This window comes from Chroicocephalus ridibundus, chromosome 1, assembly GCF_963924245.1.
Source record: "Chroicocephalus ridibundus chromosome 1, bChrRid1.1, whole genome shotgun sequence".
Lineage (NCBI taxonomy): Eukaryota > Metazoa > Chordata > Aves > Charadriiformes > Laridae > Chroicocephalus > Chroicocephalus ridibundus.
The window spans coordinates 147,164,705-147,190,864 of record NC_086284.1 but is presented as its reverse complement, the minus strand read 5'-3'; the positions used below and the strand labels follow the sequence as shown (position 1 = coordinate 147,190,864).

Sequence of the window (26,160 nt, the reverse complement as noted above, 5' to 3'; positions counted from 1 at the left end):
GCACCCAGCAAGCATCTAGCGCAAACACACTTGCTGAGCCTTATGGACAAATGCTGAACATCTCCAGGGTTTAGTATGCCCAGTTGGATGAAGCAGTAAAAATGCACATGACATATTTATTCTTTCTATCCCACTCCAGTCATTGCCTTTAAATGTTTAAGCATATCCAGAAGGGAATGGCAGAGTGTGGAACTTGAGCTAGCTGATCCAAAAATGGTAACAACAACAAAAAAGTAAACCTATCATTAGAGAAATCATGTGTTTTGATAGTTCTGTTTAGACAACAGAACAAGTGAAAACACTTATCTAGTGTAGTTCAGTAAATGCTAATGGGCCCAGCATGTGATAACATGTTTATTTTTGCCTTGGGTCTTTGATGAGTGAACATAGTGCTTTCTCTTATTTTGTTTTAAAAAAATCTGTTTTGTGCTTCACTTGTCAAACAGGCCATTGCTAGTGAAAGTCTTGTACTAAGAGGGTTGAGTTTGTTGTTCTTCCCCACCTAATCTGTGGAAAAATGTACTGGCGGGCCTGAGTAGTTATACTGTCAGTTGGTTTTATAAGTTTAGTACAAATTCTGCTTTCTCTTCTGCCGTGGAACAGGAGATTTGCATCATGGGGAAAAGCAAAGTTACCTCCGCTGGCATGAGGGCAAATGGGCTGGTGGGGTTTCCAGCGGGCTGCGGGCTGTCTTCTCTGTAGCGTAACATGTGCGTAGTGTGCTTTCACCTGAAATCACAGGCCAGCCTAGATGAATATGAGCTTGCTCAGGACTGTAGAGTTTAATAAGTTCTTTCCCAAATTTGACTTAATCATTTGGTTTCAGTCGGTGTCTTGTGTGGCTCTCTGCAGCCTGTCCTGTGAGACGCTGACTCCTTGCCATTTAAGACTGATAACTTATTTTGCCTTAGAGAAACTAAAAAGAAATCCTAAAAGCCCTGAGAAGTAAATTGTTTCCACTCATGAAATGTCCCCAGTCTACAGGTATATCTTAAACAGTTCGGTCATTAAGAACAGATTAGCTTTCAACAAGTTTAATGAATAAATAGCTAGGTTTTGTCATTTCATTATCAACTTTTTGGCTCTAAAGTAACTGGGTTGAATGTATCAAGGAGGAAAATCTCCCAAAACACACTGGCTCTGGACTAGGCATCGAGCGCATGAACGTGATTTAAAAGTACTTTTAAGCCAACTTTCAGGCAATAGGCCTATCATAAGATGCTTAGTTGAAGCACTAAGTAGGTTGAATGATTTATTTAATGAATTTTTACTTTCATCCTCATACTTAGCAGATTTCTTGCATTAATTGCTTGAAGGTTTGTTTAAGAATTTTGCTCACTCTTTTTAGCGGCATCTTTTAAATATTGGTATTGTAAAAGACCATAAAACTTAAGAAAGTTGATTCACAATGAAAAGTACTTTGGGTACTCTGGGCTTGTCCTTCCCCTGAGGAAACTGGTACGCTTCCTCTCAAAAGAGTATTAACTAACATTTCTTTCTTTGATTATCAGTGTTTGTATAACCTTGAGGGTCTTGATGGCAAACCGGCACTGGTCCACCCGTCCATTTATTTTGAACTGAAGCAATACTTGAAGACCCTACTCAAAGTTACTCTCTACAGCCGATGTTGCTGTAGCGTCCTCTCTGCTTACCAGAGCCTCCTCTGAACACCGGTGCCTGTGCTGTTCTTGCGGCTCTTTGCTGGAGGGATCCATTGCTGTCTTAAGCCATAATACCTGGACCCTCCCAGCGTTAGGAAGGGAAAGAAATATTACTGCTGTGCCGGTGGGGAGGTACTCTTAGGGTTTCTTACTTCCTTTCCCTCATCAGACCCTCACATCCCTCCCTGCCTGGAGGCCAGGTGGTGGCTGTGGATGCCATCCCTGGAGAGCTTAATCACAGGTGACATTGCAGGCGCGCCGGCTCAAGAATAACGTGTGCCCCGGTGTTTCTGAAGCGGATTACCTTAATGCTTTGGATCAACTCCAAACCTACCTGTGTTGTCACCAGCGGCTCTTCCCACTTTAAAGAGTAAGTTGTTCTATAAATAGCAGCGCTAATTAGGCTCCGTTTATGTCCCAGTTCCCTCAGCTCCTGTTGTCCCCTGTGACGTGACCATGGAGCGAAGCGAGAGGCAGTGGGTGCTGACCGAGCTGCCGTCTGCGCTGGGGCAGGGTGCCCAGCTCTGACGGCATGGGGCTTATAAATCTGGGTCTCCTTTCTACCCAAGTTTTCACAAAACTTGTAGGATCTTAATCATATTTGGTACTTTCCCTCCTCCCTATTCAAATGTTGCTGAAGTTAACCAACAAATTCAGAAGTCTGTGAGGTGGACGGGACGGGTATGTCAGCCAGTGCCCTCACTTACGCTTTGTTTGCGGATTTAAAATATATCTCCGAGGTGCCCTCAGAGTTGCTTGCTGGCTTCTTCAGCCTTTTTGGGCCAGGCCAGCCTGCTCAGCGGGGAACAGCCTCCTCTTTGTGACTGAGGGCAGGCAGCTTCCCACTGCTGCCAGACCTCTTTTCTGCTCCCAGCAGGACTCCCCAGCTCAGTGCAAACCATAAACTATAGCGAGCCGTTGCGCCGGGAGCAGACAAAGTCACGTATTCTCAAGGACAAGAGTGTGCTCTCTCCTGCCTGTGACAGACCACGTACAATATTCCTTCTCCCCTCCCTGCGTTAGCCTTGTCCTGGCTGCTGGCTGTTCTCAGGGACAGAATGTCTTCCTTCATATAGTGTTATTCTTACTTGAAAACCGAGTTTTCTATTGGGAAACGCGTAAGAACCCTCTTGCCGGATGAGAGGAAGGGATTGTGGAGTGGGGTACTTTAGAAGGAAAGAAAATATATGTGCTTGGAGGGCAGGGTGGGAGGGGGTGATGGTAAGGTGGTGAGGTGGAGGGGCACTGGGAGGTTGGAAGGGAGGTGGAAGATTGGTAGGGTTTACCACAACAGAGGCAAGTAGTTTGTAATAGCAAGGGCACTGAAGAAGAAGAAACATTAGAAGCAGAGAATAAAGTAAAGAAGCATTTATGTGAAGCAGTGTAGCTGAGAAAGAAAGACTGTAGTTAGGAAATTTGAGAGCAAATATGCGGATAAAGCAGAAGGGCAATCAATTAAGAATGAAACATGCAGTGAAGTGGACAATTTAAGAACAGCTCAGTTAGTTAGGCAAGATAACCCCAAGAGGTAACAATTAATTAAAACAACATGGGTTAAGTTATAATCTCAGTTAAGAAGATCAAGTATCAGATGGAAGCAGATCACTTGAGTAAATCGAGGGTCCAGTTTCAACGGTCTTTGTGAGGTATAAAGCTATGAAACTGTAATAGGAGAGGGCATTTTCATGCCACGAGATAGGAGGAATGGGAGTCATTTTGCTCTAGAGATGACTGTTAAAGTGGTGAGATTTGGAAGTAGATGATGAAATATGTGGAGTACAGCCCACTCACTGCAGCTATCTCTGGTACCTGTCCTACTTAAGAGCTGTGGTAGGGAAAATGTCCATATGGTTAGCAATAAGACAGGAAAACAACATTTGTTGCTCGGTTTTTTTCATTCTGTGATTGCATGTTGCCAACTAGACAATCCACAGACTTGGCATCTAGTGAACTTTATGTTTGCTGAGGTTTAGACTGTCCCCTGGGACACCAGCAGCTCATGCTTAGGGATAATGAATTACAACGGGCAATTCTTTGACTTCTCATATCTAAAACTGGGGTTGGTTACTACGGTTTTGAGGTGAGACTTTAAAACTGAGGCACTCTCTATTCTCTTCAGATGCCACCCGTAAAATTTCTGCTGAGATGACCTCTCACTTGGTGTTCTACTAGTGTTGTATGCATGGTTGGCATTACATTGATGCCTGGATAATGTGGGTCTCAAAACTGCATTGTGCTGAGGATATTGAGATACTTCAGAATTCCTTGGCCACCTGCACTTGGCTAGTTTTGGTTTCAAACTGTGGAACAGCTCTGGGAAGACGAGGGATTTGTGGGGGCTTCTACACTTCTGGCTGTCAAATGCCAGCACCTTCTCCAAACTGATCTCACCTAGCAGGAGGCAGAGTGGAAAGCGGTGGAATTCTGTGTCTTAGGTATTCTCTCTCTCTCTCTCTCTCTCTCTCTCTCTCATTTTGCAACGTTTTCATCATCTAGCTTCTGCCCCAAATTATACCTGCTTTCCAGTGCTGTGAAAATACACCCTGTGGGGTTCTGCAGGGCAGATTTGTGAGAAGTGTGCAGCATAAATCAATTGATAACAGACTTCGATTACAGTGAATAAGAACACAGAAACGTCTTTAGTAGGACAGATTACTAGATCAGGTCCATTTAGTTTAGTTCCCTACCTCTGTCAAGGGCTGGCACCAAATGTTGCAGAGAAAGTCATGCAATAGATAGGGATATGTAGTATAATCTCCCAAATGAATCCGTGTCTCAGATTCTTATAGTTATGAGGCTCACCCTTCAGTAACTTAATTTAATACCTCATTCAAAATTACTGTTATTAATTATAACAACCTCTCATATTCTTGGTGCATACATAAACAATCAGTCCCTTCTTAACCTTCATTATGTTTAATTTAGGAAATGCAGGTGTTCTCAGAATGGTTAGTTCTTAAATATATATGTCTCATTCTTAGATTGCTGCTTAATCACTTAAAAAATATATTTCCTCTTCGTCTGGTATACTCTTTTTGTACTAATTTGCTTATTTATCTGGTTTATTTTTAAACTGTAACATTGTACCAGAAAACAAAATGTCATCATGCTGCTGAAAACTAAATCGCTCATCTTTAGCCCTGTAGTAAACTGTTTAATTACTGTGAAAACTGAATTATTGCTCTTTAAAATTCTTCAGTTATTATTTCTGAAATATGATTATTCTTTCTAAAATATGATTATTCTTTCTAAATAATTATCTGCTTGACTTTCTTGAGATGAGTAGATAGACCAACTGAAGGACAATCCCATGATTAAATATAGCTCTATAACTTGTCATGCATTCTTGAGCTGCAAGGTGAATTTTCAAGATGAGTTTGAGACCTAAAAAGCTGCCAGTTGGACTGCCCATTTGCTGGATGCTTTCAAATGCTATATGAATTTTCATCAGCTAGTTCCAGGCTGGGGAGCTCCGAATGTCATGAAGCATCCTAGAAGGCAAATGCTGGGTTAACTTTGTGCAGTAAACATCTGATGGGTGTGAGCGTGAAAGTTTTCTGATGCTGGTCACGGAGACTAACATTTATCTGCCTGACAGGATACATTTCTCATGTTCACTCAGCAGCAGGAAGAAAAACCACAAACTCCTGTACCAGAGTCTATGGTAGGTTCATGATGAAATCAATCCAGTGCTGCCCTGGCACGCTGGGGAGGAAGGGGTCAGAAAGAGAGAGTGTCCTGGGTGACCATCTGTTTGGGCCACGGACTGTCTCAGCTCCGTGTGACTGCTATGGGACCCTTGGTTTTGACATGTAGTTTCCACAATACTCATAAATGATTATGAGCTACTTCCAGTCCAAACTGATGAGTTCAATATCAATCAATACATTATAGAATCTGCCACTCTCCTTCCTCACTCCCCTCAGGATCTGGAATGCCACTGTTTCATGGGCCAAGGTTGCTATTGATTACCACATCCCCAAACAGTGTTTCCTTGTTGGTGAATAGTAGGTCCAGACGTAAGTTGGCCCATCGATACCTGTATCAAAAATTATCCTTGGCACACTCCAGAAATCTCCCAAGTTGCTTGCATCACTCTGTGTTGCCCTTCGTGTAGATGCCAGGGAGACGTTAAGTCTCTTAGTAGACCAAGAGTTTGTCATCTAGAGTTGTTTAAAGGAGGTTTCTGTTACCAGCACTGTGCCTCACTCTTCTGGCACTGGCAACGTGGACGCCTCAGTGAAAGCAAACTCGGGTTACTGATTTGTATGTAGGAGACACGGGGAGTTGTTCAAGACCACCAGCAGCTGGAGGTGAGTATGAGAGGCAGAAGGTGGATGGGAAACGGGAAGACGTTCCCTCCCTTGGGCAGAAGAGTGCTACGTGACAGTGCTTAAACTATTTCAAGACTGCTGTCTTGAAATTGTTTCCCATGGTGGTGGTTACCCAGTGTGAGATGACGGCAGAAGGTCTGAGTAGATGCACTACGCTCCAGCTTGCTGCCTGTTTGCTATGGAGAGGGGCTCTGGTTGTTGGAGCTCCGGCTGTGTAGAGTTTGCATAATCCTCTCCCCCTTTCCTGTTCAGTGGGATTGCTTGGACATGCTAGCCTGAGAGACTTTACACGGCTGTGAGTTTTACGTCTTGTTTGCAACTGCCAGTTTATAAACTCCCTTTTCAGAACCTAGTTCCAGTATTTTTTTATTGTTTAGATTTGTTTGGATTATGGGTAGTCTGTGAAAACTAGAGCACAGCAGCTAATTAAATGTAGGATTTCAGCAGTCCTTCAAGCAAAAATAGTTTCCTGTGATATGTGTGGCTGTATATGTCAAACGCTTGATGTTTCGCTTTTATTTAGAATTTCATAATGTTGCACTATATATAGTTCTTGCAGGCATTACAAGATAGCATGTTTTGCATTGCTGTAGTACGCCAGACAGCTATCTAAACAGCAGCAGTTCACCTGTTTGCTACCTGAACTCTAATGGATCCTGTAACTGGGCTTTTGGGAATAAAGAAGTCTAAGAAGGATGGAAAGCTCTCAACCAGTGGAGCAGAAAGCCGGGGGGAAGTAAAACCCTGGAACTGAATTCTGACAGGAATGTTTCCCGTAGCTGTAGGGAGGCTGTTTTGCAGCGCTGGAACCCTAGGGTTTCCCAAAACCACCCGCTCGGCGTGTGTGCCTGTGCAGAGGAGGTGTGATTGTATAGCTGGGAGCAGGTCCGGCAGATGGCAGAGGCAGGAGAGGTAGATGGAAAATAAACATCTTGGCAAACTTAGGTAGGAGTCATAGCATGTAGTAGTCGCTACCGTTTTGTGTTTGACAGGCTTTTAGGAATTCTTCTCTCACATTTAGTGTTAACTTGTTAAAGGCCACTAGACTTGACAGGGGGGTGAAGTTGGATATGTTGCTTCCACCCCCCCCCCCCCCCAGGATTTCAGGCCTACAAGAGCTTAGTACGTAAATCACGTTTATCCCCAGAGAAGCTCTTTGATTGCTCTGGGTAATGGGGGTTTTGCATTCCTGACCTATTCCCAGCAGCACAGAGCAAGGCGCAGCATACGAGTTAGGTTAGGGTAGACTCGAATGTGGTTCCTGTTTCCTCCCCACCTCTTGTTTTCACTGCTAAGCAGCTGCCTGGTTTCTGCTTCTGCGGCTGCTTCTATGCCTGATGAGGCATCCTCCCCACCCCCAAACCCTCAAAACCAAACCCAAACGACTAAAAAATTGTGGTGTGCCGTGGAACTCTGTGTTCGCAGTGAGTGCTGCCAAATATCAGTTGTTTAATGGTAATGGAAAAATAGCGTGCAATGAGTTGGAAGCTGGAGTTCTAAATATGTGATGACCTTGATGGCCGAAGCTGTTTGGATTCTGCTAAGGACTGTTTCAGAGGCCTGGCAAGATGTAGTGATGTGCCTGTGAAATTCTGGGAGCTTTGGAATTGTGAGTTTTGGAAACTGTGCTTTCAGCAGCATGGGAATATTTGTCCTGAAAGGCCAGGTTGGTGTTCCCTGATTACACTGGCAAATTCTCTGTAGCTGGTTGGGGGAAGTGGTCAGGGGAATCCTGCCAGCTCCTCTTATGGTCTGGAGTAGCTCAGATGATAAGCTTCTGGGTGTCCTTTGAAAGCAGCAGTTGACTAATAGCAATGCAGAGTACATGTTTAGAGGAAACATGGAGTGCTTAGGTCCTGGTGACTTAAGGCTGGCCCAGGAAATTCCTGATGTTTTATACACCCTGGAGTCAGAGTGCGTAGTTGTGGTGGTGAACAGCGAATTGATGCTATGACTCTAGCCAAAGGGACTTGGCTCAGCTTAGGTTGCCAGTGAAGGAGTGGCGTGACTCAGAAATGAGGTGATGAGGGTGGAAAGTGGGAAAATGTCTGCTGGACTCTTCCATAACTCCTGCTAGATAGTATCTAGGTTACTTTGCAGTAGTGCGCATTGGTCGGAGTGGAGGTCTAAGCACATTTTAAGTAATTGCGAGAGACATTTTACATAGAGTTGTCAGTAAGCTGGCAGCACTGTTGAGAGCAAATGGCAAAAGTTTACTTCTGCATCAGCATTTTATCCTTTCTAATGAGGTGCTAGAGGGAGTGCGGTATACGGCAGTTTTTGTTACTGAGATATGTTCAGAAAGAAAAAAAAAAAAGTCACTTTCCTGCGATTGTGTTCCTATTGTTTAGGCCAGGGGGTAAGCAACAGATTTTAATGATGTATAGTCACCTACGGATATAGCAGATTGAGGTTCATCACACTTCCTTTAACTTTCTAAAAGTTAAATTTCTCTGCTAGGACTCCTAGTATAGTTTCCTCCCACTATAAATAATGAACAGGCAGAGGTACTTGCAGCTACTGACAGCTCTCTTCTGCCTTAGATAACTGTGTTAGGGAAGGGTAAATGTCCTTCTGTTGACCACGGAAAGTCTAGAGGACCAACATAAAATGGATGCCTAGCTGCATGGTGGCTGGGCTTTGGTGGCGTGTCTTAGGAAGAACATTGGGACCTGAAGCATGCCAGTAGACTGTTACGTGAGTGCAAGATGGGGCTTCAACCACTAAGTGCTCCTGCATCGTGAATCAATTAATACAACATATAGCTGTCACTCAGCCACTGAGATTGGAAATAGGAGAGCTGCAAAAAGAACTCCTATGGTCCAGCAACAGGCTTAGCGTTTGCTTCTGCTTTTGCTTTATCATACCAGAGTCCCAGTTCGGGAGTATACCCTGATGATCAACAATAAACTTGATTTTTTAAAATTTTTTTTTTTGCTGGGCCTACAGGAGAGCAAGCTGTGAAGACAGAGGGGGGTTATGTTGCCTCTTGTCCCTGGGAAAGGTGTTTGGAGGTGACCGGTGAAAGCACGTCAGCTGGCCTTCCCTGTAAGAGCAGACTCATTTCAACTCAGAGCTAGTGAGATCCTTTACGATTTCAGTAAGTCTGTAAAACCGACTTAGCCAGAATTCAGATATGATGGAGTTAAAGATGAGTGCAAGTTGATTGCCATTTAACTTTTTTCTGTGACTTCACCAGAGGAAAAGAGACTTAAAAAGACTTGGAATTGGAGCTTCTAATGAAAAGATGTTCCAAATTGGATGTGCCTTTCCTTTATTTTAATCCACTTACTGCATTTAGCAAAGTATTTGCATCAGTGAAACTGATTTTATAGCACGTAGTACTCAGGCAAGATTTAAAACTCGTTAGCAAAACTGCTTCAAAAATGAAACTTGTAACCACAAACAGCGGAAATGCAAGTTCAAGATATGTTGCAGGTAAATGTCCCTGTTTTAATCTGTGATCATTTTACCATTCATTTTCATCTGTTAGAAGCCATCCGTCAGCACACGGAAGGATCACTGAACTCAGTTCAGAAATATCTCTGGATACTTGGCCAACTGATCATCAGCAGTTTTCAAAAGTGATGTTGACGGTTGCAACAACTCGGACTGTAAGTGAAGTCCAGTGTCAGTGCTTGACGGTGCATTAAATCATGGCTTTCGTCCAAAATCGGGCCATTACAGCTTAACTGGTGTATAATTCTGGGCATACAGGGGCAACAAAGGACGCACAGTTTTGTCAGTGTCCTTTTCAAGAAAGCTAAAACAAGGCATTATTTGGCATTTATTGGATTTTTTTTTTTCACTCTCGGTCAGTAGGAAATGTGATATATATGACTGGAATCTCAATCATAATTCCACCCCCTTTATGAAATTTGTCTCGCTAGCTAATTTCATCCAAATCAGACGGAACAATAGAAGTCTTAAGGGTAGTCAGTTCCTACAAGTTTCATGAAAAACAGCGGCTGGATCGAAGAGAGACGTCAAAACCGAGGTTTCCTGTTTTGGCCGATCAGCTCTTCCTGTGGGCTGTCAGGGCATCAGATGGATGTGTCCCGATCAGGCAAAACTCGCTCTGTCTCCTCAACAACTGACAGTTATGAGATGTGGGAAACAGTTTCTGAGAAGTGAGAGGGACAAGTTTCTTTTCCTTGAGTTGTAGATCTATTCGTATGTCTTCGATGGGTTAAAGCTTCCCCCCCCGCAAAACGTGAAGCTTCATATGCCTTTGAAAATGTATTGCTCTTTCATGCCTGTTCATGTGATACTTTCACATATTCTTGTCTCTATCACGTGTATAGGCAACGCCTGGCTGGTTACCTACGGTTTTTGCATCAAAAAGCGCTCAGACTGACCAGTGGAGGATTATTCCTCTCTTCGTTTCTGTGGTCTGAGTTTTTAGGCATTTCATGATGTTTAAATCTGTGAAATGAGGGAAAAAAATATATATTTTTTTTTTTTTTTTTTTTTTTTTTTTGCTGTCCGGTTCACCGTCTGTGGAGGGGCATGACTTTAACTGACCAGATTACTAAAAAGTTCCCGATGGACTTTCTTGGACCGGAGCGTGGGGGCGCTTTTGTGAGGGGCTTTATGTAATACTTCCAGGGCTTTTATCTGGGTTGCAGAAGCAGGTGGAGAAGTCACTGTAGTGTGATAATTGACTGCTTAGATCTAGGTGGTATGTATCATCACTCTAGATATTACAAGCTCAAATGTAAGATTAGAGCCGCTCAATTTATTTTTAGTGAATCTCCTTCTCCTGGAAGAATACAGCCATCCTGTGCCCTTGTAGAAGCCGAATATTTCTTTGTGCTTGTAGCGCTGCAAAGCAAGCAGCAATTTTGCTGAAAGGAACGAGGGAAGTGTTAAGAACAACTGATTTTTCCCCCCCCTGCAGCAGCACTGTCGTGTGTTGTAACTTCCTCTCTCAGTTGATGGTTCTGCTGTTTTGCAAGGCAGTGATTCATTAATTCAGCCTCATCTCTGTGAAAGCTGCTCCCCTCCTGCCAGGTTTATAAAGATTAAAAAAAAAGAAGAATAGCGTGCAAAGCAATTAATCTGTTCCTCCTGCCCCACTTCCCTTTGCCTCTGAATTCTCTCTGACGAAACTACCAGCTCATGCAGTTGCGCCATCTCATCTTTCCGACAGCCCACTGTGAGGGCTGTATGAACAGAGCTGGAAGGCCATCAGATGAGGCTGCTGGCAAATAGCAGCCTTCTGTGAGATGTGGCAGACAGGCAGAAGACCTACAGTCCCTCCCTCACAAGCTCACATTAACTGCAGAAGCCTTGATAGGCTTTCTAGGGTTTGGAGCGGCCCGTCTGGCTTCGTGGATTGGAATTAAACTGCCAAACCTACATGTCTCCATCTAAGGTGGTCGGCCTGTTTATGGTCGTTAGGGAGGAAAGGGGTGTCTGTTTAGTTTGAGATGACTCACATCTTAAAAGAAGCTATCCCTGCTACTCTTGGAGTGACTTGGATAGAGGTGTTTACATTTCAAATACTGTAAATGAAACAAGATGAACGCTGTGTCTTCCCTGGGATGGGCCCTCAAAGACTGTTGTCGTATTTAGGGGCTGGTGGTGGTGGCAATTATCGGAGCAGAGGAGCAGTCTGGTGCAGTGCCAGTGAATTCCAGCGTCACATGAGGTCATTTCTCTTGAGCTGCTGGCTGCTGCCCGCAAACCGTCAGCTCATGCTCAAATTCATCACTTCTCAAGGGAATGTGGCTAGTCGTCACAGTTCCTAGGTGAGATGACGTGTTGCCGCTGCTGTCTCTCCTGGATGAGGTTGAGGCTTCATTGGGAACAATATAGACAACTCGGAGGCATCCTGCATGCCAGCAGATTTTACCGCGTGAGTAATAGAGCAGCTCTACGGTGCTGTTTTTGCTATTGCAAGTCACAGCTTGTGGTGGTTTCCTTATACATAGCTCTTTATACACCTGGTATGAGAGTCTTAGAAAAACTTCATCTGACCGAGTACTAGAATTCATACTCTATAATTCACACATTATAGCTCATGCGTTCTAATTTGTGTTTCAGAGCTTATAAGCAGGCTTTGTGCATAGCAGTTTGAAGCAAGTTTGCATGAATCAAAATGTATTTTCTCTGAAATGAGGCTAACAATACTGTGTTTCAATAGCTTTCCAGATCAAATCTGCTCAGTTTGTAAGTAAAAAAAAATGGTAGGAGGAAAGGTAGACTTCAGGCTTGTCAGATGTTCAGGTAGACTTCTATTCGCTGAGAAATATCCTGGTTTCTTCTAGTTGATGAATGTTGTTCAGTAACAAAGATAGTCCCTGGCAAATTTTGGCCTCATCTGTACTTCTACAATCTAAATGTTGCACAGTTCAGTCCTCCTTTGTGCTTGCAATATTAATGAAGGTATGGAATAAATTTATATGATGCTATTATAAGAATCATGTCTGTTTACAGTGGTAGAAAAGTATATCCTTTCAATTACTTCCCTTAAAATTCAGGGTTTTGATCAAAGAGAGAATGCATAATCAACTAAAGTAACTGCATATCTTTATCACACTATCTGAAAGTTGAGATTAAATCCAAAGGACAATCTGATAGAGATTAACTAATCCAAAATCGTTTTAAGATTCAGAGATTCGTCTGAGCCACAGTTCAATTTTAAGAGAATAGAATGTAGGCAAGTTTGGGGAATTACAAGGTGTGCCATGTAGTACCGTTGCTACTGCCGTCTTCTGGAAATGAGTAAAAGACTTAAGATCATTGAAATTTGAAGCACTAAGTCTATTTTTGTTTGTTTGAAAGGAGGGTAGAGGAAAAAAAAACCAAAATATTTTCCATGATAACTCTGAACATTTCTGTCTGACAGCTCAGATTTTGCCTACTGCAAGGCAGCAGGGTTGGTTTGTACTGGGCCCCCATAGCAAGGGTAGGGTAGCCCAACCCACAGGAGGAAAAAACAGTTTTATATTTCTGTTGCAGACTGGAAGACAGAACTGCAAACTCTTATACTACATGCGTGGCACCAAATGATTTGTTCTGTGATTTTTAAAGTAAATAGTGAAAACCCAAAGATTCAATACTCTCAGGTTAAATAAAATATTTTGTTTCCCTTTTGGGTACCTCAGAAAGACCTGGAAGAAAGTCCTAAAGGAAAAGATACTGATGATGCAGAAAAGGTAGAAGTGCTTGATTTCATAATTTTCCTCCCAAACTATTAATCTGGCAATTTGTAGCAAATTATCCAATGGTTTATAGTTAAAACTTCTTACTCACTGTATAAAGTCACATACAGCTCTACTGCTAAGCTAATGAAGGTGGTTTTCATGAACTGTCCTTATTCTGAGAAGTATCTGTGGTCTCTGCAGCTTCTTTCCTTTCATGCAGGTCGCAGCACCAGGCAGTTTAGTACCTGATTTGCTTCTGCCTGTGACCTTTTTATTATCCTGATATCTTTCCTCTCTTGAGGAAGGTGGGGGAAATATTACATGATCCTTGTAAAGTCCAGGTACCAGGAATTGCTGCAGGGGGCACCGAAATAGGCTGAAAATTTCCTAACATGAAACAATATAATATTAAATGTGAGGAGAAAAACTGTCATGACTTTAGTCTTCATAAAATCTTATCATATTGCAGAAAGCTTGCCTGGGAAGTAGATCAGATTATCTCTCTGTTCTGCTCTGCGGTGTCCGCTCTTGTTCATATTTCTTTTTTGTTGCATTTAGACCTATTCTTCAAGCTTAGGTAACTGGGGGATTTTCGGAAACGAACCTGTGCAGAGCAATGTATTTAGATGTTGTTTTTGGCAAAGGTCTTAATTTTACTTAGAGCTTAAACTAGCACTGCTTTCCCCAAAACCCAATGTGGTATGCTTTTGTGAATATCAAGAGCATTTGCATTGGCTGTTCTCTTATTCTTTTGGTACTTGCCCATGACGTTCTTAGGAGGAGGGCGATTTTAAGATCGTATTCCTGAATAGTTGTGCTGAGGGTAGTTTTAAATTTCCTCTCGGGTGGGGCGGAGTTGGCTATAGAGAAAAGTGGTGCCAAAATACTTGACAAGGCTGAAGCTGGTTTTGGTTTTGATGTGAAGGAGAAAGACCGCGTGGCTCCGTGTTGCGTGACTTGCAGTTCATCCAGTGCATCCCTTAGCATTTGGTGGTAGCAGAAAGGCGACAGCCTCTTCCCTCCATCTCCCTTGTAAATTCATGGTGGTTACTCCTGCTCTGTCCACAGCCTTGGTACTGGGGCACTCAGGTGTTTGAAGCAAGAGTTTGATGTGTGTGATATCTGCCCTGGTAAGAGAAGTTTCCTTATGCTCGCTGTCCTGTGCCCTGCCAAAGTGCAGGCTAGCATGCCTTGAACCCCTTGAATAGTAAGGTACTTTAAACACCACGAAAACCGTAAAGCCTCAGTGACTTCTTCCAGCCAACCCCCAGTTACAAATACTGTATTTAGCTCTTTGGGAAAGAAAAATTCAATGTGTGTGACCAAACCCAACTAACGATGTTTTCACAGAATGTTCAGAAGCCAAATGCCAACTGCAGCTACAAGCTTATCTGACCATGCTGATTGTAATTTAATCAGTGATTTTACTGTTATTGAATGGCTTCTCTAGCCTTCTGTAGAGCCATAAAATTCTCAGGCTGCCAGCTTGGAGCAAAAAATGGCCACAAGTATAGCCATTATGTGGCTACATGAGAGGACTCTCTTATAGCTATAAGCATGAGCTGCTGCCTGCTGTTGGAGATTGGATACGGGGCTAGATTTTTTTGTATGTTCCTGCATGGTGATGGTCTTTGGATGGATGAGTTCAGGATGCGTCCAGGTGTGAACTCGCTCAGATTAATTCTTGATCCTCTGCATCTCTTTTAATCGGTGATCTGCAAGACAACATTAAAATATCGTTGATAAATTTTTCAGATGAGAAAAGGAGCAGGGCAGCAACTGATCCAGGGGACAAGCCCAGGAGACAAAGCAGCCTGGGTTTCCTGCTAAGCTTCCTAATTTTCAATAGAGCCATATGTGAAATCTCACATTTAGCAAACCAGAGTGCAAGTTGCAGTTACAGATGGATGTCCCCATCCTGGGAAGCACTGGCAGCAAAAAGAGTGCTAAATAGTTAATCAGTTAAATGTGCTTTGTCCTTGGACATGGGACGCATGGGTAATAACAGAGACGTCATTTTGTCCCTGTAGTTGGAGGGGGGGGAAGTAATTAAAAAAGTCAGAAAAAACCTGAAGTGCCAAAAATTCAAACTCTACATGGGGTGTAAATTTGTTAAAGACAAGATTTTAACCGTTAAGCAACAATTGCGTTTCTCCTTTGCCACCAAAACTTCCTGCAAGGACATGTGGATGTATTAATCTTATGGAACCATTATGCTGAAGACCTAATTCAGAGAATTTCAGGATTAGATTTTGAGACTCATAGTGTTGGAGGTGGTCAGACCAGTTGTGTTTCAGAGCCATGATCGATATTATAACCCAGGGTCCCTTAAGCGTGCATGTTCTGGGAAACAGGTGTTGATTTAGTTGAGGAGTCCATGAGACTGTTGTTAGGTCCTCCTGCCTCTACTGGGGGATATGTAGATGGAAGCAATTAAGCAATTGCACTGAAATGGAGCTGTTGAAATCTTCCCTAATGAACCCAAGCGACCACCCATACTCTGGATTTCATCAGTTTCACAAATCACTGGTTGTGAGCAAAGATCTGTTGGTTTTGGGTTGACACCAGCTGAAACTCCAGAGGCAGATTCATTTTTTTTTTTATCTGAGGGTTCAGATTCATTTGATCCCAAAGCAAAACATGGGAAGTTGAGGCGAACGTGAACTGCAATGTAAAGAAAAGGAGGTTTATGTCAGACCGAATGCTGCAGTCTTGTGCTGTCAGCTCCTGGCTCCATTTCGTAGTCACTGGACGTGGGCTAGCATGATACCAGCTAAATCCAGGCAGCTGAGCAGTCCCACTAAAGCAATTGGTTTGACCAGTTATTTTTATCTCAGACTTGAACCTGAACCTCAGTCATTATTTTAATGCTGCCATTAAAGCCAAACTGCAATGAGACAGCAATAGTAAGTTTCGCGTTACCATTTTTGAGCAATGGTTGAAGCAATGCCCTTGTTGAGCCCGGGGACTGCTGCCACTTGCAGAGCAGCATCAAGTTGTAGCCCCTCCCGTCCTCTCCCCGTCCCGTGCGTGCAGCATCATCCTTCACGGGGCACTGCTCTGCAGACCTGGATGGGGTCCCGTTCAGTGCAAGGTTCAGCAAATGTGCGTAAGGGATTTGCTGTAAAACTGCTGTCCTCTTAGGGCAGAAAAAGGGGTCTCGGCAGTGTTTCCCGTGTCAGCGTACCAGGTGGTCATAATAACCCTGACCAGGCTCACCAGGGACCCTTAGCCCCTCACCCCATATGCTGTGCCATGCCACGCACCTTCTGCCCATCTCTTAAGCCTTCAGTCTTCCTCCGTGAAGTTGTTCTTCTGTTGCTGCTCCCTGACAAGTGGCTCCCCATCAACCTGAGCTTTTCCTCACAGATATATTACATCCCCCTTGCATAGGTTTAAAAGGAAAAATTTGGGAGGAAGGATTTTGCTCCCCCTCCCTTGCACAGTGCTGGTAGGGCTGATGCGCTTCATGTAGCGCAGCATCACAGGGCAGGCGTGGCAAAGAGAGCTGGAGGAGTGGTGGTGTGCTGGGGAGGCAGGACCTGCTCCACCTGTGGAGAAGAGATAGTAAAGGGCTGTAACCACCAGGCTGACAACCCATGCTGTGGAATTGCCCATTTCTGCTTGTAGGTGTTTTATTTGCTGGTTTTAAGCAATTTGGGATGTTTGAACTAGGTACTGAGTCACTATTGCCTGGGACTCAAGTCAAACCCGGGTGAGATTAGGCATTAACTGGCTGCAAACTGAAATCAAACTGCAAAGGTCATTAACTGAAGATGAAGAATAAGTAGTTTGGGATTTTTATGCAAGCTCTTTCACTGACTTTGTGTATGAATTTAGGTTTAGACTTTGCAAGGAGCTCTGGCTTCCTCTCTGCTTTTAGGTGGAGGAGGGTGCATCTGTGATCAGAAGTGGGCTTCTGAGGCAAATCTGATTGTCACAGAATCATAGAATCATAGGGTTGGAAGGGACCTCTGGAGATGATCTAGTCCAACCCCCCTGCCAGAGCAGGGTCACCTAGAGCAGGTTGCACAGGAATGTGTCCAGGCGGGTTTGGCATGTCTCTAGAGATGGAGACTCCACCACCTCTCTGGGCAGCCTGTGCCAGTGCTCTGCCACCCTCAAAGGAAAGAAATTCTTCCTTATGTTTAGATGGAACTTCCTGTGCTTAAGGTCGTGCCCATCACCTCTTGTCCTGTCCCCAGGCACTACTGAAAAGAGCCTGACCCCATCCCCCTGACACCCACCCTTTAAGTGTTTGTAAGTGTTGATAAAGTTCCCCCTCAGTCATCTTTTTTCCAGACCAAAGAGACCCAAATCCCTCAGCCTTTCTTCATAAGAGAGATGTTCCAGTTACTCCAGTTATCTCTCTTCCATAAGAAAGATTGTCCCCAGTTACTGCGCTTCAGCAGTGCACCCAATGTGCTACAGCCACTCACAGGCTCTTTGTGGAATGAGACCAGAGTTAGTCTGCAGTAAATCCCATGAAATGCGGATGTAGGCTCCTTGGCACCAACCGTTTCACTCTCCTTCTTTCAATGTGCAATGTCTGCTGGTAGAACCTCAGCAAAGTACAGCGTGGGGATACAGCCAACGCCTCAAAACTGCTGCTCAGCTCCCGCCTCCTGCACAGGTCGCTGCTTGAGTTAACGTGCAGGGCCACTTCGGTGCTAATGCTGCCCTGTAGTTAATGACCTGCTTGGTGCCCAATTCCAGATGAAATCCGAGAGGCCCGAAGTGAGATTCTCAAAGTAACTTTTCTCCAGCTTCTCTCACAAATAGGGATTTGTCCCTTAAGTGCTCCCAGATCTGAGGGCCCGTAGTGCCTTTTCAATACCAATTGAATTTCAGTTCTATACCAATATTCAAGTTGTTTAATTCCTCTCATACACGGGTCTCCTCTGAATTGGAGATAACTTTGAGGCAAAGGCATATTATTTATGTCCTGTGGGCGAAGAAATGCTTGCAGTGAATTGAAATCCTTGGCTAAAAGCTGCTGCAGTTTTGCAAATTCTATCATAACATTTTTGCTATATATTTTAATCAAGCTCAGCAAATCAGTTCAGACTCCTTGATCCTGCAAAGTACCCTGCTTTAGGTTCGCCTTTGAATCCGTTCTGCTTTTTAATGCACGTTTTCTTACGGAGCTTTTCTCACTTTGTGATTTTGGGATTTGGTTCAGAAAGAGAGATTGAATAATGTGAGACTTCTAATAATTATTCTTTTCTGACAGAAAGCGCATGTGAGCGCACAAGATTTTTGTGCTAATACATACAGATGCATACTTAAACTAGTGACCTGTCTATCTGTGGATCTTCCAGGAGGCACCTATTGCTTTTCATGATAGGTTTATTAGCGAAGGATTCAATGGGAACTGGAAGAATGCCATTTTGGGGAGGGGAGAGAGTAGGTATATGTGTCTAGTCTAATAGATGGGAGAGGGAGGGGGGAATCGTACAAAGAGTGGTTCCTTAGCTCATCAGTTTACCCTGGCTAAGGAAAGATTCATTAACATAAAACATTCCCTAGATACTTTTCCACTGAGTTATCTGTTATTTTTGTGCATATTGCTCAGACCAAACTTCCAGAGAAGATCTGAGTTGCAGGATTTCACTTGGAAATTTTAATTTTGTTATACAGTTGTATAGGAAACAACTGTACATAGAGTTGAGGCTCCAGCTGATTTTGGATTACCTTATGCTTTCTTGAAAAAATTGCCATGGGGATAGAAAATACAAAGAAAAGGAGGGGAAAGATAGGCAAAAATTCTTTTCTTTCCACTTGACAGAGAGGGAAATAATTTTCCAAAGGCTGCAAACTGGAGTTTGTGGACAGCCAGAAAAATCTCCACTCTCAAATCTTTTACTTGGAACAATATTCCATGTCTGTCTTAAACTGTTTTGCAAAGGTTATTTGGTAAGAGATTTAAAATTTCCTCTAGTTTGATTTTCACAGTTTTGTGATGAAGGCTTATTTGGGCATCAGTAGGAGGATGATGTGAAGCCTTTCTGTGGTGGGTATAGGTAGACCCATTGGTGTTTCTAGGAATGGAAATTGCCACTCTGGCTAGCACATTGCTGAGGGAGACAAACCAGTTCTGCAATGGGCAGTCTGAGGGAACACGGTTCCAGAATCACAGAACTGACAAGGTGGGAAAGGGACCTTGAACAATCACCTGGTCCAACCATTTGTAGGAAATGGGGCCTAGATGAGATTATCTAGCACCTTGTCCAATTGTGTCTTGAAAACCTCCAGCAATGGGGACTCCACTGCATCCCTGGGGAAGTTGTTCTAGGGAATGATTGTTCTCACTGTAAAAAATGTCTTTTTTATATCAGGATGAAACCTCTCCCAGTGCAACTTGTACCCATTGCCATGTGGCTCCTTGTGGAGAGAGAACCTCCACCCTCTTTGTAACTGCCCTTCAAGTATTGGAAAACTGTGATGAGGTCCCCCCTAAGTCTTGTCTTCTTCAGGAAGACCTAACTTCTTAAGTCCTTCCTCACAGGGCAGGTTTTCCAGCCCTTTGATCATTGTCGTGGCCTCCCTTTGGACCCTCTCCAATCTGTTTGTGGCGTTCTTGAATTGTGGGGTCTAGAACTGGACACAGATTTGTCCTAGCCTTTGTTAATTCGGGGTTGACTCATGCACCCGAGCACAGTGATTTACATCTTTTCTGAAATACGTATGGATACCAATGGAGGAGTTCAGGTGTGCATGGGGAAAACACACGGAAACAAGTTAGTTCTCGGAGCACTTCAGCCTGAGCAGCAGCATGCTTTGGGGTTGTGAGCCCAGTAGCCTCACAATGTAAGGCCTGGGTATGTGGTGGAGCATCACGCTGTGCAGTGCTGCGGGGTCAAATGGACAAAATATTGAAATCGTAAGTCATGGAGTGCCCTGTCATAAGCTTCTGATTGAGTCTTCATAAAAATCACTCACCTCTTTGGCTGGCTGTGGGGACACAGGGGCTGCTCAGCCTATTACAAGGGGAGAGCTTACCTTGCGGCCCTTTCTGGAAGCTGACTCTTGACTTCCAACAAAATGTGATATCCAGTTACCTTGTGTAATTTCCTTCCTTTTAACAGTTTAATCTGCCTGCATGTCATGTGCAAAGGCTACTCTCAGGTACCTGTTTTAGGAGAGGGGTGGACCTCCTGCCCTCAGTCCAACTTCCCCATGCTCACGTCCTCGCTGTCCTTTAAAGCCTTCCTCCACCAAGGAAGTGTCCCAGGGACACAGGCCATCGGTGGGGGCAACGCTGTCCTGGAGCTGAACCAGAGCAAATCACTGAACTTCTCCAGTGGGGAAAGCTAACAAATAGCACTGACACCCCTAGGTTTTCTCTTTGCCTTGCAACATTTTCAAGCTCTTTCCTCTTCTGCTAAGATTGCAACAAATCCACTCTACGGCTTTCATCAAATTTTCAGTTGAAGTATGTATGGAAAATAGTATTCACACGGTTGCAGAAAACTATTAACTTATGGCAAAATCCATTTTTGATAGGGGAAAATATTGTTGTTTTTTTTTTTTAAATTTCAATTTTTAGCGAAGAAAAGTAGCTGTAAAACTTTGGAAGATGCTAAAAAAATTTAAGTATTTCTGTGAATGGCATGATGGTTTTTGGATAAAATCTTCTCTTTCACCAAGGAGAACGGCTATATCAAACATTTAAGTGGTCACTAATAACTGATGTTTTTCTGCCTGCCATTTGCAACTGTTATGCAGCCAGTGGAAATGGCGTCAATCTCTTTAGGATTCCTTTTAAAATAAATAAGAAATGTATAGAATAATATAAATATATTAATATACTGTAATGACATAATTCTGCAACCTATATTTTACATACATCTATTATATATAAAAACTGATATAAGCATCGCCCTTCCTATAAAGAGCTACTCCTGTGCGGGCTTCAGAAAGACAGGATATTCCTGGCCTACAGACGTCTGGAGCTTTTCATCATTCTGTATTTTAGGATATTAATTGCTGAATTTGCTGTGTTTTTGTTTTTTTTTTTTTTCTTTTGCTCAGTGCAACCTTCAACCACCTCGCCAGCTCTCAAATTTCTACTCAAGCTGAGTAATAACTGTTTTGGGGAAATGAAGGTAGAAGAGGCTAGGCAGTTTCAGCGAGGAAACAAGAAGTATAATACCCACTACATATATACATATATCTCTCTCATACTGGAATGACTCAAGCTGGACTTCAGTTGAAGGCAGGCTCTAATACTGCTGTGTATGTGGCACAAGGATATTTAGTTACTGGAGAGAGACGTCAATTTTTTTCCATATTTAAGTTATGTAACTGTGGGGCTTTAGGAGGCCTACTCTTCACAAATAAGGTTTCCTACTGAATTTTCGTATTCCTCAGATTTAATTTTCAAAAGGGCCTCTCTGATTTCTGTATGTGTTGGAGAACAGGTTTTTTTATTTATTAGAACTGGCTGTAGAGGACGGACTTTCTCTTGCTGAGTCTTGGTTTTATTTCTATTTCTCAAAAGTGAATGGGGGTTTAATTTTTTTACTGTCTGTTTCTAAGATTTTCTGGAATAAAATCAGGCTTTCTGGCCCTTCCGTAAGTTAAAAAAGAGTCACCCACGGTTCATCTGCTGGCTGGGAAGATGAACGGCCTGCTTTGGAGCATCTGAGAGCGGCGATGAGGGGTGGTCTTTAGAGAAGGCGTGCCAAGGCTCTAATTAATGCGTCTCTTTCTCTTTTGGTTGCCTTCACTAGGAAACTGCTGGAAGAATGCTGTGACCCCGGGCAGCTCTTTGCTATGACAAAGCTGAACTCCCCGATGGGAAAGAACCTCTGGTTTGATGGGGAATTTTTATATTCTTTCACTATTGACAATGCAACTTACTCTCTCTTCCCACAGGTTAGTAACCTTTTTTTTCTTTTCACTTTAAGTATTAATATGTTAATACACTAAATGGTAACATGGTGTACCAGTGAGTATAAATTGGCTAAAAGCTCGTCAAGAAATTGTATCTTCATTTCTCAGCACAAAACAATCTCCTCTGCTTTTTTCCTTCTATGTTCTGAAAATTATAAAGCGTTTGTATGCATGTTAATATTTCCTTGGCCACTTTTCAGGTGTATGGATGTGCACAAGGGATGAGATTGTCTCACCTGTCTTGATTTTTAAAATAAGTGCTGGCTGTTTTAAGAAGGTGGTTTCTACATTTCAGTCAGTGATTGTGCTCACTAGGAGCATCTTCCCTCATCTAGGGTTGCTTCCCTTCCGTTCTGTTTAGCTAAAATGTGACAGCGTGTTGCGTGAAGGTATCCAAATTACTTCCAAATTAATTAAGTTTATTGATGGTAACCAGTGTGAGCCCAATAACAGAAGCCGACAACTTGACTTTGTCAATTCTTGCTGTGTTTTGAATATTAGAAATGGTTTGCTGTCTTTTGAATATTAGAAATGGTTTGTTGTTGTTCAGCAAGGGTGTTTTGGGTTAAGTGCATGGTTTCAGAGCACTGGGAATTTGTAATACTTATCTAGGCTCCTTGTATTTTTAGTTAATATACGAACTGATGTTAAATAATGAGTTTATTATATTGAATTTTGTATGTGGAAGGAGAGATATTTTATGTGGCTATACATTTAAAGAAAGCCAAACGTCTGGACGTATTGATTGGTTTACATGTTACTTTAATTTCTCAAATTAAAGGCATAGGTATTTATTAAGCTTCTCAGCGTTGAGTCATTCACACTGGGCTTTTCATTTGTTGCTGTTTCAGTTAAACATGTAGCAGAGTTCTTACTTCTTAAACTCATCCTGCAAATAAAACATCAAAAACATTATTATTTTTTTTTTAAAAAAGTAGTTTCCAGATCTCAACAACAGAGTTACGACTTCGAATGAGTTTCTTTTAGTGGAGAAGGAGTGAGGGGAAACTGAAGTGTAGGGGAGAGGAGATGGGAAGAGCCACTTTGTGTGTTAAGACATGGTCCGGAGGAGCGGTGTTACAGCTCTGTCTTGCTCAAGCTGCGGGTCCGCTGTCTTGTCACTCGGCTGCCCCTGTTCCAATGAACCGGTTGATGGACCTCTGCCTCCCTCTGCTCCCCAGCCGCTGTGTCCCTGCAAGCTCAGCAAACAAGTAGATGCTGAAACGTGCACGGCGAGTGTTTTTTTTCCTGCAGTAGAGCTGGGAAGGGGCTGTCCAGCTGGAGTGAATTTCTTTCCCCGCCTTCGAGACTGGTAGAAAGTTTATGGCGCGTGGCAGAGTAGCAGCTGTAAATCTTTTTTATGATGATTAGTGTGATTTGTTGCTACAATATCGCACCATTTATTGGAGAAAACTGAAATCCTTGGCAGAGCTGTGAACTTCATACCATGCAACGATATTGGCAGCAACTGCTCAAAATATATACATCCTTTCCAATATTTCAGAAAAGCCCCACCTGGGCTGGCACAGGGAGGTGACTATTTTGTGGTGGATTTGGGATTTCTGATTTGGTTTTCTTTGGATTGAAACCTAGCACTCTCCCTGGCCACAGCAGTGTCTTGTCTCGTCTCACAGAAGAGAGCAGAGTAACTGCATGGACTCCTTCAGAGAGGTAAACGCTGGTTAGAGAGGAGCCATGGTCTTGGAAACTCAGGTGGTTCCCAAGATCTCAAGCCTGTCCCTAAAGTTTATCAGATGGCTGGATCGGGAGCAAGGGTCTGGGGAACCCTGAAGAGACAAACTGCTGAGGGACAACATGAGCTAAGGAGTTGGGACTTCAGTGTCCCTGGGGTCCCTTAAGCTTGCCAAGCAGGCTGCAAAGAGGATGGCTAGGGTGGTGGTGGAAAAGCTGATTATTTTTTTTTAATGACGTCCCAACTCCAGAATAGTGCTAGAAAGCAGCTCTAGGACCGGTGCCAGAAATGCTGTTCCTTTAATGAACTGATGGGCAGTTCACTTCTAACAAGTGCTGCTCACTGCTGCTCCCTCTTTTCTTGCAAGGACCACTGCCTTTAACTTGGTGTGTTATTCCTATGTATTTTGCCCAGAGGAATTTCGTAAACCTTTATCAGATGAAATCCTGCTAGGCGTAAAAGCTTCGGAAGATTTATTTGCAGTAAATTCTTAAACTAAGTATTTTTTTACCTCTCTTTGTTTCAAGAAAAATACTTGCCTAAATTTTTCAGGCTTCTACTTTGAAGAATGGTGTCTATTAGCTTGCTAGCAACCGGCAAGTGATTTTTGTGAAGATGAATATTCCTTTCAAAAGTATCCAGAAGCTTAAAACCGCTCATAAAATATGGGTAATACTCAGAAATGCTCAGAGGACGTAACTGGAATGTAAAGGGCCGCAGCTATGTTGATATAATAAAAAAAAATATTTCCTCTGTCATAAATATAAAAGGCATCATCCACATCAATCTGATGGGTTTAAGACATTTTGTGCTTGCAGAGTATTTCTCAGTCCTGAACCAGTTATTAACTTACAGGATAAAGTAACTCAGAACTAAATAGGAAACTTGCTATATTTTATGGCATAGAATAAGCTGGCTATGCATCAATGGAGAGATACAGAAATAATGTAAGTATGCCAGAACTTAATATTTAAAATGTCACTTATTTTCGAATGGGAACAATACTAAATAGAGTATTTTTTCTTCTGAGTAATCTGTAGATAAAGTTTTTACAGCTGGTTCAACATATTCTGATGGAGTGCTTTTCCAATAAAAATGCTATTTCATCAAAACATAAATTTAGTACCAGTTCATTGGTTTTTCAATTTTTCTGTGAAATGAAGAGGTTAAAAGGTTTTGGTGGTGTTACGACATTTCATTTTACCATTTTTTGAATGTAATATTTCAACTGTGGTTTTTTTTTATCAGCTCTGTTGCTAGCTTTATTTTTTTTCTCAGATTTTGCTTGATTATATTCCTCCTCCTTTTTTCTTCCTTTTTAAGTTTTTGATTGGCCAAGGCAGAAATTTGCCAAAGAAAAAAAGCTTTTATGTGGAAATAGTCATTCAGTGTTTCATTTCAGTTTATGAGAACAAAATTGGAAGTCGCAGACTTTTGCGTGAACTAACAATTCCAGCAGCTGGAAGTGGCTCCTCTTACACTCCGCCTCTCTCAGTGTCATTTCCCCCCTGATTTCTAGAATTAATTTTTTTTTGAAACAGAGATTAAATATTACACAGACTGCACCATCTCTCCCGTCCTGGAGAAGAACTGCTAGTGGCTCATTGTCAATAGCTAGCAGTCGGGAGAAGACGCGGGGCAGGAGGTGGCTCGTCACAGAAGACGGCCTAGCGTGCAGTGAGGGCGGGCACCCCACTTACGTCTCATCTCCCAGCACGTACTATGGTGGCATTGCCTGGGGCTGTCGGATAAGAGAGCGTCATTTCAATTAAAACCAGGCATTTCTTGACAGCAGCTTTGTTGTATTACTTGCTGTGATCTGCAGCTTTATTTCCCACTCTTCGGAGACAAAAAGGGTAGAGTCTGCGTATAACTGTAGGTGTGGTTTAGCATTAACAACGAGAGGTTATTCCTACTGTGTACCTACCACTTTTCTAAAGCTTTTCATGTAGACTTGAAGTTTCAGTGTTAGCCAGTAACTTTGATACGTGACTGGGGGCACCGAGAGTTCAGAGATGGAGGAGACCCTACTGCAGTCGAGATGAGCGGCATGGTTGGATAAACCTCTGAACAGCCAGGCTGCCATGTTTCAGGTTGGCCGCTAAAGGCCATGGGTGACTTGGAAATGTATTGCCTCTCCACTGTGGTCCAACTATCGTAGAGAAAATGGAACCTTGTGTTGGTGAGCGTTCAGGAGTCCTGTTCCTGACAGGGGACTTCTCCCTCCTCCTTGCTTTTCAGCCTGGAGGTTTAGCCGTGCAGCTCTGGTCCTGTTGTGTTGTGTTGAGGCATGACAGAAGGCATGACTAGCATTTTCCACCCTTTACTGTCTGACTAATGTGGAAGCCTGGTTTCTTCCATATGTTGCTGCAGTAATTTTTAGACGCCATGAGTAAATGTGATGTAACCACAGAGTGGCTGGG

At 43.0% G+C, this 26,160-nt stretch overlaps 1 protein-coding gene across 1 annotated transcript in view; it reads left to right on the top strand.

The window, feature by feature from the left end:
• ST8SIA1 (ST8 alpha-N-acetyl-neuraminide alpha-2,8-sialyltransferase 1) overlaps window positions 1-26,160 on the top strand; it is a 129,511-nt gene that overhangs the window by 12,229 nt on the left and 91,122 nt on the right. Inside the window, exon 2 of the mRNA XM_063357760.1 lies at window positions 21,882-22,026. Coding sequence (XP_063213830.1) covers window positions 21,882-22,026 — 145 coding nt within the window. The remainder of the gene's footprint in view (window positions 1-21,881; window positions 22,027-26,160) is intronic.